Source organism: Arabidopsis lyrata (assembly GCF_000004255.2).
Source record: "Arabidopsis lyrata subsp. lyrata unplaced genomic scaffold ARALYscaffold_8, whole genome shotgun sequence".
Lineage (NCBI taxonomy): Eukaryota > Viridiplantae > Streptophyta > Magnoliopsida > Brassicales > Brassicaceae > Arabidopsis > Arabidopsis lyrata.
This window is the reverse complement of record NW_003302548.1, coordinates 22269436-22282082: the sequence shown is the minus strand read 5'-3', so window position 1 is coordinate 22282082 and position 12647 is coordinate 22269436. Positions and strand designations below refer to the sequence as shown.

General features: G+C 37.2%; 3 protein-coding genes and 1 non-coding gene across 4 annotated transcripts; 2 read left to right on the top strand and 2 right to left on the bottom strand.

The window, feature by feature from the left end:
* Positions 1–2093, bottom strand: LOC9302775 (glucan endo-1,3-beta-glucosidase 12). Its single transcript, XM_021013714.1, has 3 exons — positions 1716–2093; positions 553–1641; positions 1–465 (listed from the first exon to the last, which is right to left on the bottom strand). The coding sequence occupies exons 1-3, from the start codon at positions 1765–1767 to the stop codon at positions 434–436; spliced, it is 1173 nt and encodes a 390-aa protein (XP_020869373.1). The 5' UTR covers positions 1768–2093; the 3' UTR covers positions 1–433.
* Positions 115–186, top strand: TRNAM-CAU. The gene has a single exon. It is a non-coding gene; the product is annotated as a tRNA-Met (tRNA).
* A 3050-nt stretch (positions 2094–5143) lies between the features above and the next one.
* On the top strand, positions 5144–8858 carry LOC9301075 (formin-like protein 6). The gene is made up of 4 exons (XM_002866656.2): positions 5144–6770; positions 6861–7060; positions 7577–7818; positions 7890–8858. Exons 1-4 carry the CDS (start codon positions 5317–5319, stop codon positions 8679–8681), a joined length of 2688 nt encoding a protein of 895 aa, XP_002866702.1. The 5' UTR covers positions 5144–5316; the 3' UTR covers positions 8682–8858.
* A 643-nt stretch (positions 8859–9501) lies between these two features.
* LOC9301074 (BTB/POZ and TAZ domain-containing protein 4) lies at positions 9502–11933 on the bottom strand. Its single transcript, XM_021013707.1, has 5 exons — positions 11464–11933; positions 10853–11116; positions 10556–10686; positions 10154–10460; positions 9502–10081 (listed from the first exon to the last, which is right to left on the bottom strand). Exons 2-5 carry the CDS (start codon positions 11087–11089, stop codon positions 9638–9640), a joined length of 1119 nt encoding a protein of 372 aa, XP_020869366.1. The 5' UTR covers positions 11090–11116; positions 11464–11933; the 3' UTR covers positions 9502–9637.
* Between the last annotated feature and the right edge of the window lie 714 nt (positions 11934–12647).

The following is a 12647-nucleotide window of genomic DNA, read 5'->3' as shown; positions in this document are numbered from 1 at the left end:
AAAAAAAAAAATCACTATCAGTAATCACTTGGGACCAAAAGCCCATCAACATAACAAACGAGCCAAGGTTTAACTAATGGTTATATAAAACGTTGATATAAACGTGTCAACAAAATCAGAGTGGCGCAGCGGAAGCGTGGTGGGCCCATAACCCACAGGTCCCAGGATCGAAACCTGGCTCTGATACGTGTTTTTGTTTATTTTTTTCCGTTTCCCCTACAATAAGGCCCATTCCGGTCTCGGTAAAACAAAGCCCATTAACAGTACCAAGTGGGCCAAAGAACGGATTAATTAAAAGTGAACCCTAAATGATAAACCATGATTTATAAAATTAACAAAACTATAGATCACTACTTAATTAATATCATCTATCTTCTTTGTTTCCGGGGTTTCTCAGAGTCCAGAACTCCAGATCTTCAATGGCTGACAAATCTCAACTCAGAACAAACCGGCAATGCTGATAACCTACAAAAACAAAATCAAAATCTCATGAATTTGTAATTATCTTTCTCTATTGAATCTTAAAGGTAAATCTGAGTTTTAAAAACTTACTTGGGTCAGTTGTGATAAGCATGGCGGTTCCACCGAAAGAGCAAGTACCTCCGTTACGTTTAGTCTTTTGCCAATAACTGTTGAAAGCATAAGATGCGTGAGCCATGACTGTGTCTGGATAGTAACATATCCCGTGAGGTTTAATCTCATCGCAATTGGCTCCTCCTTGTCCACACGCAAAGTCCAGAGATTGTTGCAATGTCTCCGCCGCTACACTCGGTTTCGCCACGCACCATAGCCCTTCCACGTCCTTCTTCTTGACAGGAGACGGTGACGGCGCCGGATGGTAAGGAAGGCACGGCGGAAGAGAGATCCCTTGATTTGATTCCGGTGGAAATTGGGGAGGAGAGGGCATCGGAGATTGTGAAGGTTCTGAGAAATAGGGTATAGTAGGTGGAGATGGAGATCCGATTGAGGAGTGAATTGGTGAGTTTTCTGGTGATGGAGATGGTAATGTTGGGAAAGAGATTGTGAATTTGCTGGAGAGATTGATTAAAGATCTCAGATTTCTTCTTGTCATCGTCGTTGTAGATTCTTGTTCTGGTTCAGGGTTTAAGAAATTGACTTTGTTGAAGCTCAAAGATCCGAGCTTTTCAACGGAATGAAGCAAATCAAGATGATTATCAGGTGAAGAAAGGAAGTTTTGAGGTGGGTTTATGGTGAAAGTTGAGTTTATGGTTTTGAGGAAGATAAGAACAGGTTTGAACATTTCTGAGATTTTTGGGTTGTTTAAGCAATTGTAAGAGAAGCCAGAGGAGACTTTGATGTTGTTCTCAAGACCCCATCTTGTAAGAGAATGGTAAATGTTTTTCAAAGAAGAAAGAACCAGATCAGAGGTGGGTTTGTTTTGTGTGGTTTGGCAAGAATCAGGGAAAAAGACAACAATGGTGGTGATTTTTGTGGAAGGGTAACGAGAGAGGACATGGGTTTTAAGCCAAGTTTCGGCTTTTATGATACTTGAGGAAATCTCAGTAATGGTTTTGTTGTCACTCACAGAAACAGCGAGATCAAGATCAGTGGTTTGAGGAAGTTGAAGGAGATTGTGATGGAGATTTAGAGCTCTAATGGGTGTTGATTCTTGACCAGCTCCTGCATAAAAAGATCATAGCTATGAGTTGCAAAAAAAAGAAAGTATATACATTTTTGTTTGTGGTTTTTGTTACCTGCAAAACCGAGAAAGGCAATGAAGAAGAAAATGTAAAGAAGATGTCTCATTTTGGCTTTGGCACAGGTTTTTTTCTTCTTTACTTGTGTTCTTGGTTTCTTTCTCAGCACATGAGAGGTTTATAAAAGATAGGTTTTTTCTAGAGTACAGAGGAAGAATCAAAGTAATGTTATTTTTTACTTTTAAGGAAAAAAAAGAAAAAGGAAGATTAGTGTTACACAGTGACTGTTGTGTTGTTCTTGCTGCTTACTATAAAGTGGTGTATGGAAAATAATGCCGTTGAATATGTTGAATTGTTCTGTTTTAAGAAACCGTACATTGCGACACGTGTCTCTAGTGGTAACAATGCACAACAAAGTTGGTTGCTTTGTTTGACTGTTGGGTCACTTGAGTGTTGTTCACATGATTAATTTCAAATAGAGGTGTTAGACTGTTAGTTTTAACAAGTATTAGAATATGGTTCAGGCTTTAGATCGAAATTGTTGTAGTTTGATTTCGGATTAGATTGGTTCGATTTATCAACAAATATGTCTTTGGAAATGAAGAACTATAAAAGATAACAATGAGGTCGCATAACATTCACGGTAGGCACAAACATCGTGGACCCTCGATAACGTTGGAAACATAGCTTCTGCAAAACATTTTTGATGGACTTTTAATACCTAATCCTTATACGACGTCATATTTAAGTAGCCTTGAGTGATTTATTAGAACGGCATGTAATGGGCTTTAGTTAGGGCCTTTTTTAAAAGCCATAGTATGGGCTTAATTAGACCTCTACTTCTTTGCTTCTTTGTCCAAGTTCAGCCTTTTTTTTTTTTTTCTGCTAATAAGGAAACATTTTATCGTAAAAAATAATAATTTATATTTTATCTTCACAAGCAGATTTCCATTTCGATTTATTTTATTTAAAAGGCTGTGATTAGACTGATATTATTGAGTGAAGTGGTGTGGGATTCTAAAATTGCTTTGAACGTTTTGAATAATCCTGTCATAATGATTATGACAACACTAGCAAGGGATTTGTCTAGTAGCTTTATCATGATTACCACCTCAATTAATGTTTAAATTAACCAGATAATAAAAAAAAAACTAACGAATCAGAAGATGGCAGTGTATTAAAATCCAAGCATTGACCCATCCGACCCATGATCTTCTCGGATTTGTCGGTATGATTACATGCTACTAAATAGTCTTTTCTAACGTTAATTTTGTCTAACTACATCAAGAAATTTGTTTTGACAATAATATATTAGAAAAAAAAAAACTCTATTCGACAGTTTAGTTCTTAGGAAACTTTCACATAATATGGAACTTTTTACAAGAAATTAGTTTTGGAAAATGCAATATTAATTTAGTTGTAGATATACGGTTCAAAATAAATCTGCGAGCCTCTATTTAATAAATTAAACCCCCAGCTTAAAAACTATAATCATATTATAATTCTGGCTTGTGGATCCAATAGAAATATAAAAGAGTGACAATAATGAGTAATGACAGAAAAATGAGTACAAAAGTGTTGAAGAATATTATTTATCTTGAGCTTTAAGTATATCTCTATAAGACTATAACACAAGCGTTGTGCAAATTTATGTTTACGTGGGACAGAAGAAAACTTTTTTTCCCTCAGGATTTTTTTTTTTTTTTTGGCGTATAGGAATATTTGTTTCTTCTAATTGAAAATGCACATGCTATTCTTTACCAAAACAAATACAGCTAGAAGTTAAGAAAATACAAAATATACCAACTTGAAAAATAAGAATGAAAATTACTATTTTTGATTGAACCTCTTGATTTTGTATAGTCAGTAACGTTTCTGCATTATTTTGTTAGTAAAAGGATAAGAGATTTATGGCACAATTGTAAATACGAGGAAAAGAAATGGACATCCCCAGCAAATGAAAATGGAAAAAAAAAAGGTATAAAGATGAAAAAAAAAAAAGACAATGAGAAAGTTTTTTTGGTTTAAAACAAATTAAAAGAAAAAAAAAAGAAGAGAAAAAGCGAAACGCTAGAGAGCGTGTGGTTGACCCCTTCGTTCGTCACTTGTCGATTACCATTAATCCATTACCATTAATAAACATAAACAACAGAATGATAGTCGGTGGATGTATAAATCATTTATTTTTTCTTTACCTAAAATATAAAAAAAAACCTGAAAAAATAGAAAGAATAAAAGACAAAAAAAAGGAAAAGATAAAAGATAGAGATGTAACGTTAAGCCCGTTGTGAAACTTTATTCCAAACTTACATGTATGGGTCTTCTTTTTTCTTCCTTTTCTATTCACTATTAAATCTTTTTTAATAGATTCGCTAAAAACTTGATTTATACGTATTACCTATTTCATGTAAAATATTTCCCTTGTCTGCGAAAAATTGTTAGAATAGTTAACTAAATCTTTTAAATTTATAGAATCAAGCAATGGAGACTTTCTTATATTAATAGTATACTTTACTTACTTGTGACATTAGCTAAAAACAACCGACACTTTTGCAGTTTGTTTTCAACTCGATAAATTGGTTGTTACTTGTTAGTGTTAAAAAACAAACTTTAAATAGTCTTTTGAAAATTGTAATTGTTGGCCCATATTGTCATATGACTCATATACGGTACACTGGACCACAGAGGATTGTCTTTCCGTCTACAGAATCAGCCGGACTAGTTTTGTAACTTTGTTTAAATTATTTGTAATCGTAGTTTTAAGTTTTCACTAAAAGAATAAAAGTGTAAATATCGTAGAAAAATATAATAAAATCGAAAAGTCGATGGTGGAGGTAAGTACGTGTCTTTTTCCTCTTGAAATCAACGAAACAAAATCGGAAATTTTATACGTTGGACGGAAAAGGACAGTCACATTCTTCTTTAAATACTACATACTAAAGGACATTTACGTCTTTAAGCAGCAAAGCCATAGTATGTTTGTAGTAGTATTAGATTGTTGAATCTCACGTGGCGAAAATTTCCAAATTATATGAAATCTAATGCAAAGCAACAAGACCATGAGAGTCCACCATAATTTTAATTACAAAGTTGAATTTTTATTATAATCTTAATAGTCAATTTCCACGAAGCTTGACGTGAATAGCTAGGCTGTCTATTCTTCGTTTTTATGTCTTTTACTTGAGCAACTGGTAATTTTTATTTGTTTTTCCAAACATATTTTTGTTGTTGTCGTTCACAAATAGTAATACAAATACATTTGTGGTTAGTAGACTACAAATAATGTGATTATTATTTGTCATTTTAATACGTATGTGTAACTAATTAACGAATAAGTAAACGAGGTTAAAAAAAGCAGATTAAACGATCCCGGAATGCTGACGTCAGCATCATAAATCTCAGATCTCGAAACGAAACGGACTTTCGCTTGCTCTCTCTCCTCTCCTCTGCTATTCCTTTCCCTTTTTCACCTTTTTTTTTCTTTCTTTTTCTTTAATTTTACCATTAAACATTTCTTAATTTTTTCCTTCCTTTGAAGATATGATCTGACGAACAAGGAAAAGAGAGAGAGAGAGAGAGCAAAAAAAAAAAAAAACAGAAGAAGAAAGAAGAAGATGAATTTAGAGGAGAATTGTAAAACAGTTTATCACGATTCGCCATGAGAGCTTTTCAATTTAGATTCTTCTTCTTCTTCATCTTCTTCTCAGTTTCCGTTAGTAGTGAAGTTCATCGGAGAATCCTTCATCAGCCGCTTTTCCCGGAAACTTCTACTCCTCCACCACCAGATTTCGAATCAACGCCGTCTCCTCCTATACCAAACACTCCCGATCAGCCATTTTTCCCGGAGAATCCTTCTACGCCTCAACAAACTCAGTATCCTCCTCCGCCACCTCCTGTTTCCGCCGACGTCAATGGCGGATTACCGATTCCAACAGCTACTACTCAATCAGCGAAGCCTGGGAAAAAAGTTGCTATCGTCATTTCTGTTGGAATTGTCACGCTTGGGATGCTTTCTGCTTTAGCTTTCTTCTTGTATCGTCATAAAGCGAAGCACGCGAGCGATACTCAGAAGCTTGTTAGTGGAGGTGGCGATGGCGGCTGTTCTCGAAGATTCCAGGAAGATCCAGGACCACCGACGACGACGTCGTCTACATTTCTCTATATGGGAACTGTTGAACCGAGTCGTGTATCGGCGAGTGAGTCTAACGGCGGAACTAATGGACCGGTTAATTCGTCTCCGTACCGGAAATTGAATTCGGCTAAGAGATCAGAACGGTATAGGCCGAGTCCGGAGCTTCAACCGCTTCCTCCGTTAGCTAAACCGCCGCAACCGTCAGATAACTCTCCGTCGGCTTTATCTCCTTCTTCATCATCTTCCGGTGAAGAATGTCGTGATACGGCGTTTTACACGCCGCACGGATCTGCGATCAGCAGCGATGACGGTTACTACACTGCATTTCCTCGCTCCGCCAAATCACTTCCTCACTCGAAGAGAACATCTCCGAGGTCTAAGTTTGGATCAGCTCCTGCGACGGCAGCATCTAGGTCGCCGGAGATGAAACACGTCATCATCCCGTCAATAAAGCAGAAACTGCCGCCACCAGTACAACCTCCGCCTCTAAGGGGCTTGGAAAGTGATGAACAAGAGCTTCCTTATTCCCAGAACAAGCCTAAGTTCTCGCAGCCACCTCCACCGCCGAATAGGGCGGCGTTTCAAGCAATAACTCAGCATAAATCACCAGTGCCTCCACCACGGCGGTCTCCACCTCCAGTCCAGACTCCACCACCACCACCTCCTCCTCCGCCTCTTGCTCCGCCTCCACCTCCTCAGAAACGGCCGAGAGATTCCCAACTGCTACGAAAAGTCACCAATTCGGAAGCAACAACCAATTCCACAACGTCACCTTCAAGAAAACAAGCATTCAAGACTCCAAGTCCTAAATCGAAGGCTGTTGAAGAGGTCAATACCGTATCAGCAGGTTCTCTTGAGAAAACAGGTGATGGGGACACGGACCCAAGCAAGCCAAAGCTAAAGCCACTCCACTGGGACAAAGTACGAGCGAGCTCAGATCGAGCCACTGTTTGGGACCAGCTCAAATCAAGCTCATTCCAGTGGGTAGCATTGTTTACTACATTATCGTGCCGAATACATTTGAATTTGACGCTTTTCAGTAACTTTTTTGATCTTATTATGCTCTACAGATTGAACGAGGACAGGATGGAGCATCTGTTTGGTTGCAATTCTGGAAGTTCAGCTCCAAAGGAGCCTGTGAGAAGGTCAATGATGCCTCCTGCTGAGAATGAGAACAGAGTGCTGGATCCAAAGAAATCGCAGAACATTGCAATTCTCTTACGAGCTCTGAATGTAACACGTGAAGAAGTGTCTGAAGCTCTCACGGATGGTAAGTTATTTTTGATGCGAAAGCTCTATTTGCATAAAGCAAGAGTTGGCATTTTCATAGATCATCATGATAAGTTAGTAAGCTATCTACATTTAGGTTCCTCTGTTCGGCTCATAAACTGCTTTCAAATATTGATGCACTAATTGAGATCTTGCTGATAGTAGGTAAAATATTAGAGATGCTCATCAGAGGTAACAGTGGTGAGAATCTAAATTATACAAAAAAAGGCTTAGGCCTCAAGTTATAATCATCGCAAAGAACAATGACATATGACATTATTATCTCTGCTTTATATTGGTTCTAACATGATAGTTCAACTTATGAAACATACCACATGTAAAGGAGAAAAAGGGCCATCCTATAATATTTACAGGACTAGCAAATATGATGCAGCTGACATTCATTAAGATTCTCTGAGCACTATTGATTTTATTACGTTATTGTTCTAAGATGCATGAGTATTTGTGGTCCCTATCCTATTATTTTAATTTAATTTTACTTGTTGGACTGTAACAGGTAATCCCGAGAGCTTAGGTGCTGAGCTTTTAGAGACTTTGGTGAAAATGGCTCCAACAAAGGAGGAAGAGATCAAACTCCGAGAGTACTCTGGTGATGTCTTGAAACTAGGGACAGCTGAAAGATTCCTTAAAACCATTCTTGATATCCCTTTTGCCTTTAAAAGAGTTGAAGCAATGTTGTATAGAGCCAACTTTGATGCAGAAGTCAAGTATCTAAGGAACTCTTTCCAGACATTAGAGGTTAGTTACTTTTCAAGACACTTAATGATCTAATTGCTCAGACGGATTCTGATCCCTTGGTTGCTTTGTAGGAAGCAAGCTTAGAACTAAAAGCAAGCAGACTATTCCTAAAGCTCCTTGAGGCTGTCTTAATGACTGGAAACCGAATGAACGTTGGCACGAATCGCGGAGATGCCAAAGCCTTCAAACTCGATACACTTTTAAAACTTGTAGACATCAAAGGAGTTGATGGCAAAACCACATTGCTTCATTTTGTTGTCCAAGAAATCACAAGAACTGAGGGAACAACAGCAACAAAAGATGAAACCATCCTCCATGGAAACAGTGACGGTTTCAGAAAGCAAGGATTACAAGTAGTTGCTGGACTCAGTAGAGATCTGGTTAATGTGAAAAAAGCAGCCGGAATGGATTTCGATGTACTGAGCAGTTATGTGACAAAGCTCGAAATGGGTCTTGATAAACTCCGATCATTTCTCAAGACAGAGACAACTCAAGGGAAGTTCTTTGATTCGATGGAAACGTTTCTCAAAGAAGCAGAGGAAGAGATCCGAAAGATCAAAGGAGGAGAAAGAAAAGCTTTGTCAATGGTCAAAGAAGTAACAGAGTATTTCCATGGAAACGCAGCGAGAGAAGAAGCACATCCTTTAAGAATCTTTATGGTCGTGAGAGATTTTCTCGGAGTTCTCGATAACGTTTGTAAAGAAGTGAAGACGATGCAAGAAATGTCGACATCGATGGGTTCAGCTTCAGCGAGATCGTTCAGGATTTCAGCAACAGCTTCGTTACCGGTTCTTCATAGGTATAAAGCAAGACAAGACGACACAAGCTCGGATAGTGAACACAGCAGCAACTCTTCTACGTGATTGAAACAAAAAGCTGTACAGTTTCTTAGACCAAGACAAGAAGAATTAAAATTGGTGTTTCTCAAACCGGAGGAGATATTGAGTTGGTTTAGTCGGAGAACACGGACCGGTTATAGAGTAACAAACACTATAATGATCAAATTTTCGTAACTAATAAGGAACCCTTTTTCTTTCTTAGTTTTTTATTTTTATTTTTGTTTTTGTCAGCATTTTAAATATAGATAGATATAAATATATGTGAAAATATCGTAATTTCTTGATTTTGGTTAAGTTTTGTGTTTCTTTAGCCTTCATACGCTTTTTGATTCAATACACAATTACACAAAGATCATGATGTTAGTTAAAAAAAAAAAAGTAAAGATAGGTTCAGAATCGTGAGTTTTTTTCTTTGTTGAAGGAATCAGAATCCAATACGAAAGTGATAAGAAAAAGTGTGATTTTTAAAAGGAGGACATATATTACAAGGTACGATATTGGGATTTGGGTTTGTGACAATGAATGTTTGTTTCTAACCTTGCTTATTTAATGAAATAGAAACGTGTGATGTGAGTGAGACCGATTTTGTGTACACTTGTACCACGTCCTCTCTGATTGCTTTTGTCTTGTTCTACGTCACTTTTTCCCACCACGATCTTTTCGTTTCTCTTTTCGAGTTTTGGAGTTATTAAAAATAACAAAGCAAGTTGGGTCCTATAAAATTTGGTAGATTCTTCTTCTCCTGTTTATTTCACGACAAGATGACTCAGCTTATTACCAATTTTGCCGTTGAGTAATTAAAATGACAAAACCACTAAACCGATCGTCAAACCGGATTTGATACTCTTGGCCGACCAAAATATGTGTCATTTATTCAAATTCATTATGTTACACTTGTTTTTAAGATAGGATCACAAGAAACGCTTAAAACTCGCCCTTCTTGAGATTGACAAAATGGTGAAATCTTGAGACCACGTTTTTTAACAGCTTGTCACCGGTAAAAAAAAAGGAGAGCCTCCGACTTTCTTACTCCCCAATACATTCTTCACCAGAAGTTTCCATCTCGATTCATCTTTCTTGCTCTGTTTCTCCATCTTCTCCTTAAAGTTTCTGCATAGAGGGACTCGACATTGATCAGAATCTGCGCAAACACGTGAATGCAATTCAAGGAGTTGCCACATTCTCTTGCAATGCACGCAACCTCCTGGAACTCTAAGCTTACAGCCTGCGAAATGCCGGATCAGTGATTCTAATCCCTTGCAAGCTTCATAGTTACACGGTGCGTGGTCCGGTTTTAAATCTTTATCATGTGGTCCTATTGTTTTACATCCGTCTCTGCATATATGAACAAGAGCTTCCATTGCTTCGTATAGCTGCGAATATATCCTCTGATCATTGCGTTTTCTGATCCTCTCTTTCCGCGTCTGCGTTTATGTTCAAGATTTAGAGATTTGGAGAAAATACAGGGGAAAAAGGATGTTTGTTAAATCACTTACATTTGCTTCGATGATCACTGAGTCTCTAACTTCTTTCTCAAGAAAGGGATGGCTTTTCTTCATAGCTGTCCATGCTTCGGTCGCGGAAAGCTCCTTAAAGTGTTTCATGATCATACGGTGAGATATGAGGCTCAGCCGAGGGAAATCACACAGCAGCGCAAGCTGGAACACATCAATCACATTCTCAGTGGTAAGCAAACCATGTTCTAGATGCCATTCACAGACCCGTTTCAGCTGAGGAACCACATACGCGTGCGACAGAAGTAGCAAATGCATGATAAACTCGTTCATTTCTTCTTTCACATAGCTACACAAAGAAAATCAGGTTTAGTCAGTGATAAGATACGACAGATGTTAAAAGAGGCAGAGCAAATAAGTATAGAACAGGAAATGGATTTGTACCAAGAAGAGTAGAGGAAACGGATAAAAACTCGCACAGCATCGTGAGGGACACCGCGGATTGAGATTGTATGCCACTTGCCATGTCTCTTGGCTTGCTTCAACATGCCTTTGATCACAGTGGAAGCAGTTCCCTATTAATTCAAAAAGACAAATGTCAATATCAACCAAGTCTAGAGCTTTATGGAACCAGGAACACTTTCCAATCAACCGCTAAAGTCTGTATTCTCGTCTTTGCTAGAGATCCTAACTACACAATGACAATTCTGTTCATAGGAGTTAGTTATAAGGAGAGCTTACAATGATGTTGGCATGAGCATAGATGATGCTGCCATTATCTGTATAGATCACTACATCAGCTTTGTATCCATCATTGAAAAGACGATCACACATATCTCTTGTGGCTGTCGAAACACAGCTAGGCCCGAGTCTTTTCTTGTGTCCATCAGATTTTGATGGAAGAGGTGGAGGAATTGGCACAGAAGATGAATCCGCAGATTTGAAGGATTGATGAAGATCCAAACAACCAGTCACCATTCTCTTGTTTAGCTTATCTTCTCTTTCCTGCGTCAAATATAAAATAAACATTCTTTGATTCTTTAGACACAAAAGCTTCATTGTTGTCCCTTCCAAAAAAATGTTGGAAAACGATTCGGAATATTTGCTCAAAAGTTAAAGACAGATCTTGCTTTCACTCAAAACATGTAAAATGAAAAATCCAAAATCATTTATACGAAAAATGTGATTCAGACAACAATTTTCACAGCATTATCTAACCAGATCTCATTTACGATTACGAATCGAACAAAACACGAAACTCTATCACTCGACAAACAAGAATTGTTCCTCATAATCAACAAAAAGCAAAACAGATCGATAGAAAATGGATGCTCTAATATTTTCCGACATACCTTGAAACGATTCAGACCACAGAATTAGCTTGTTTCGAAGAGGCAAGTCTATCAAAATTAACGAGAAAATCTCCTCCTTGGTGGAAAGAGCAGGAGACGAAACTCTATAGAGAAACTTGAGAGATCAGAGATCTCTTACCATTATATAAACACACACACACTCACAAAAACAATAGAAGACGACAAAATTTCCAAAAAAAAATCCACCGAAAGGATAATTTTATTATTTTAATTTCCTTAATTTCTCACTTTTTTGTTCAAAAATTTAGAGATATTTTCTTCGTTCATATCATCAAAAGACAAGACAACCACCTGCGAAAATTACCGAGAGGCGCGTGGAGCCTACAGTTACGAAACAGACGGCTGAGAATCCACGCGCCTTAACGGGTTTGTCCTCGTTCTGAAAAAGCTTCGTCAAGTTGGTTTTTATTATCGCTTTATCAATTGAAACACGACTCTGCATGTTTTTTTTTTAATGATTTAATTTATAAGAGCCGTACAAAAACAGATCTGTTTGTCCTTTGTTTTGTTCTTGTTCGGCGTTACACAGCTCATAATTAGCTGTTCGTTTCTTTTTTCAAATTTTTATCCGTATTATTATCCTTCAAAGATAAATTTAGATTAGTCTTAATTTTAACCACAATATCAGATACTCTGTCGTCCGCAAAATTGCGTCATAAATATTTTGTTGGTCACTTGATACTATTTCTTTTTGTGTGTGTTTTACAATAATGCCACGTTTCCTCTGTCGAATAATCTAGAAAAAGAAGAAGGTGAAAATGCGTTATAGGATCATTTTGGGTATTTTTCGTGTAATTTTATTAGTTTTGATCAGAAGTAAAAAATTTGAAATTTGTTTAATACTAGTATTAACTTCTGTTTTTTAAAATAGTACTAGAACCTGACCCGCACGTACGTGCGGGATTTCATATTTTAAACAATATTTTCTAATAAAATTTAATTCAATATAGATAAGACAATGAGAGAAAGTAGTGTCGTCACGTTCCGTCTCGTTGTCTATCTTAAAATTTCTCGTCACATAACTGTTTCTTTTAAAATAATTACCAATATGAGAATGTTTAATTTAATTCAACAGAGAAGAGAATGGGTAAGAGATTTAGATGGAATACCCGTATTGTCTTTACTTTTCTTTTCGGGATTTAATTTTTACAAAATAAATAGAA

Excerpts from the sequence above, each read along its gene's own strand:
- LOC9302775 (XM_021013714.1), bottom strand. The coding sequence starts at position 1,767 with ATGAGACATCTTCTTTACATTTTCTTCTTCATTGCCTTTCTCGGTTTT. Across the intron at positions 1,642-1,715 it reads TGCCTTTCTCGGTTTTGCAG|GAGCTGGTCAAGAATCAACA; the intron begins GTAACAAAAACC and ends CTTTTTATGCAG. Across the intron at positions 466-552 it reads GCTTATCACAACTGACCCAA|GTTATCAGCATTGCCGGTTT; the intron begins GTAAGTTTTTAA and ends TTGTTTTTGTAG.
- LOC9301074 (XM_021013707.1), bottom strand. The coding sequence starts at position 11,089 with ATGGTGACTGGTTGTTTGGATCTTCATCAATCCTTCAAATCTGCGGAT. Across the intron at positions 10,687-10,852 it reads ATGCTCATGCCAACATCATT|GGAACTGCTTCCACTGTGAT; the intron begins GTAAGCTCTCCT and ends TTGAATTAATAG. Across the intron at positions 10,461-10,555 it reads CGTTTCCTCTACTCTTCTTG|CTATGTGAAAGAAGAAATGA; the intron begins GTACAAATCCAT and ends TTCTTTGTGTAG.
- LOC9301075 (XM_002866656.2), top strand. The coding sequence starts at position 5,317 with ATGAGAGCTTTTCAATTTAGATTCTTCTTCTTCTTCATCTTCTTCTCA. Across the intron at positions 7,061-7,576 it reads GTCTGAAGCTCTCACGGATG|GTAATCCCGAGAGCTTAGGT; the intron begins GTAAGTTATTTT and ends GGACTGTAACAG. Across the intron at positions 7,819-7,889 it reads ACTCTTTCCAGACATTAGAG|GAAGCAAGCTTAGAACTAAA; the intron begins GTTAGTTACTTT and ends GTTGCTTTGTAG.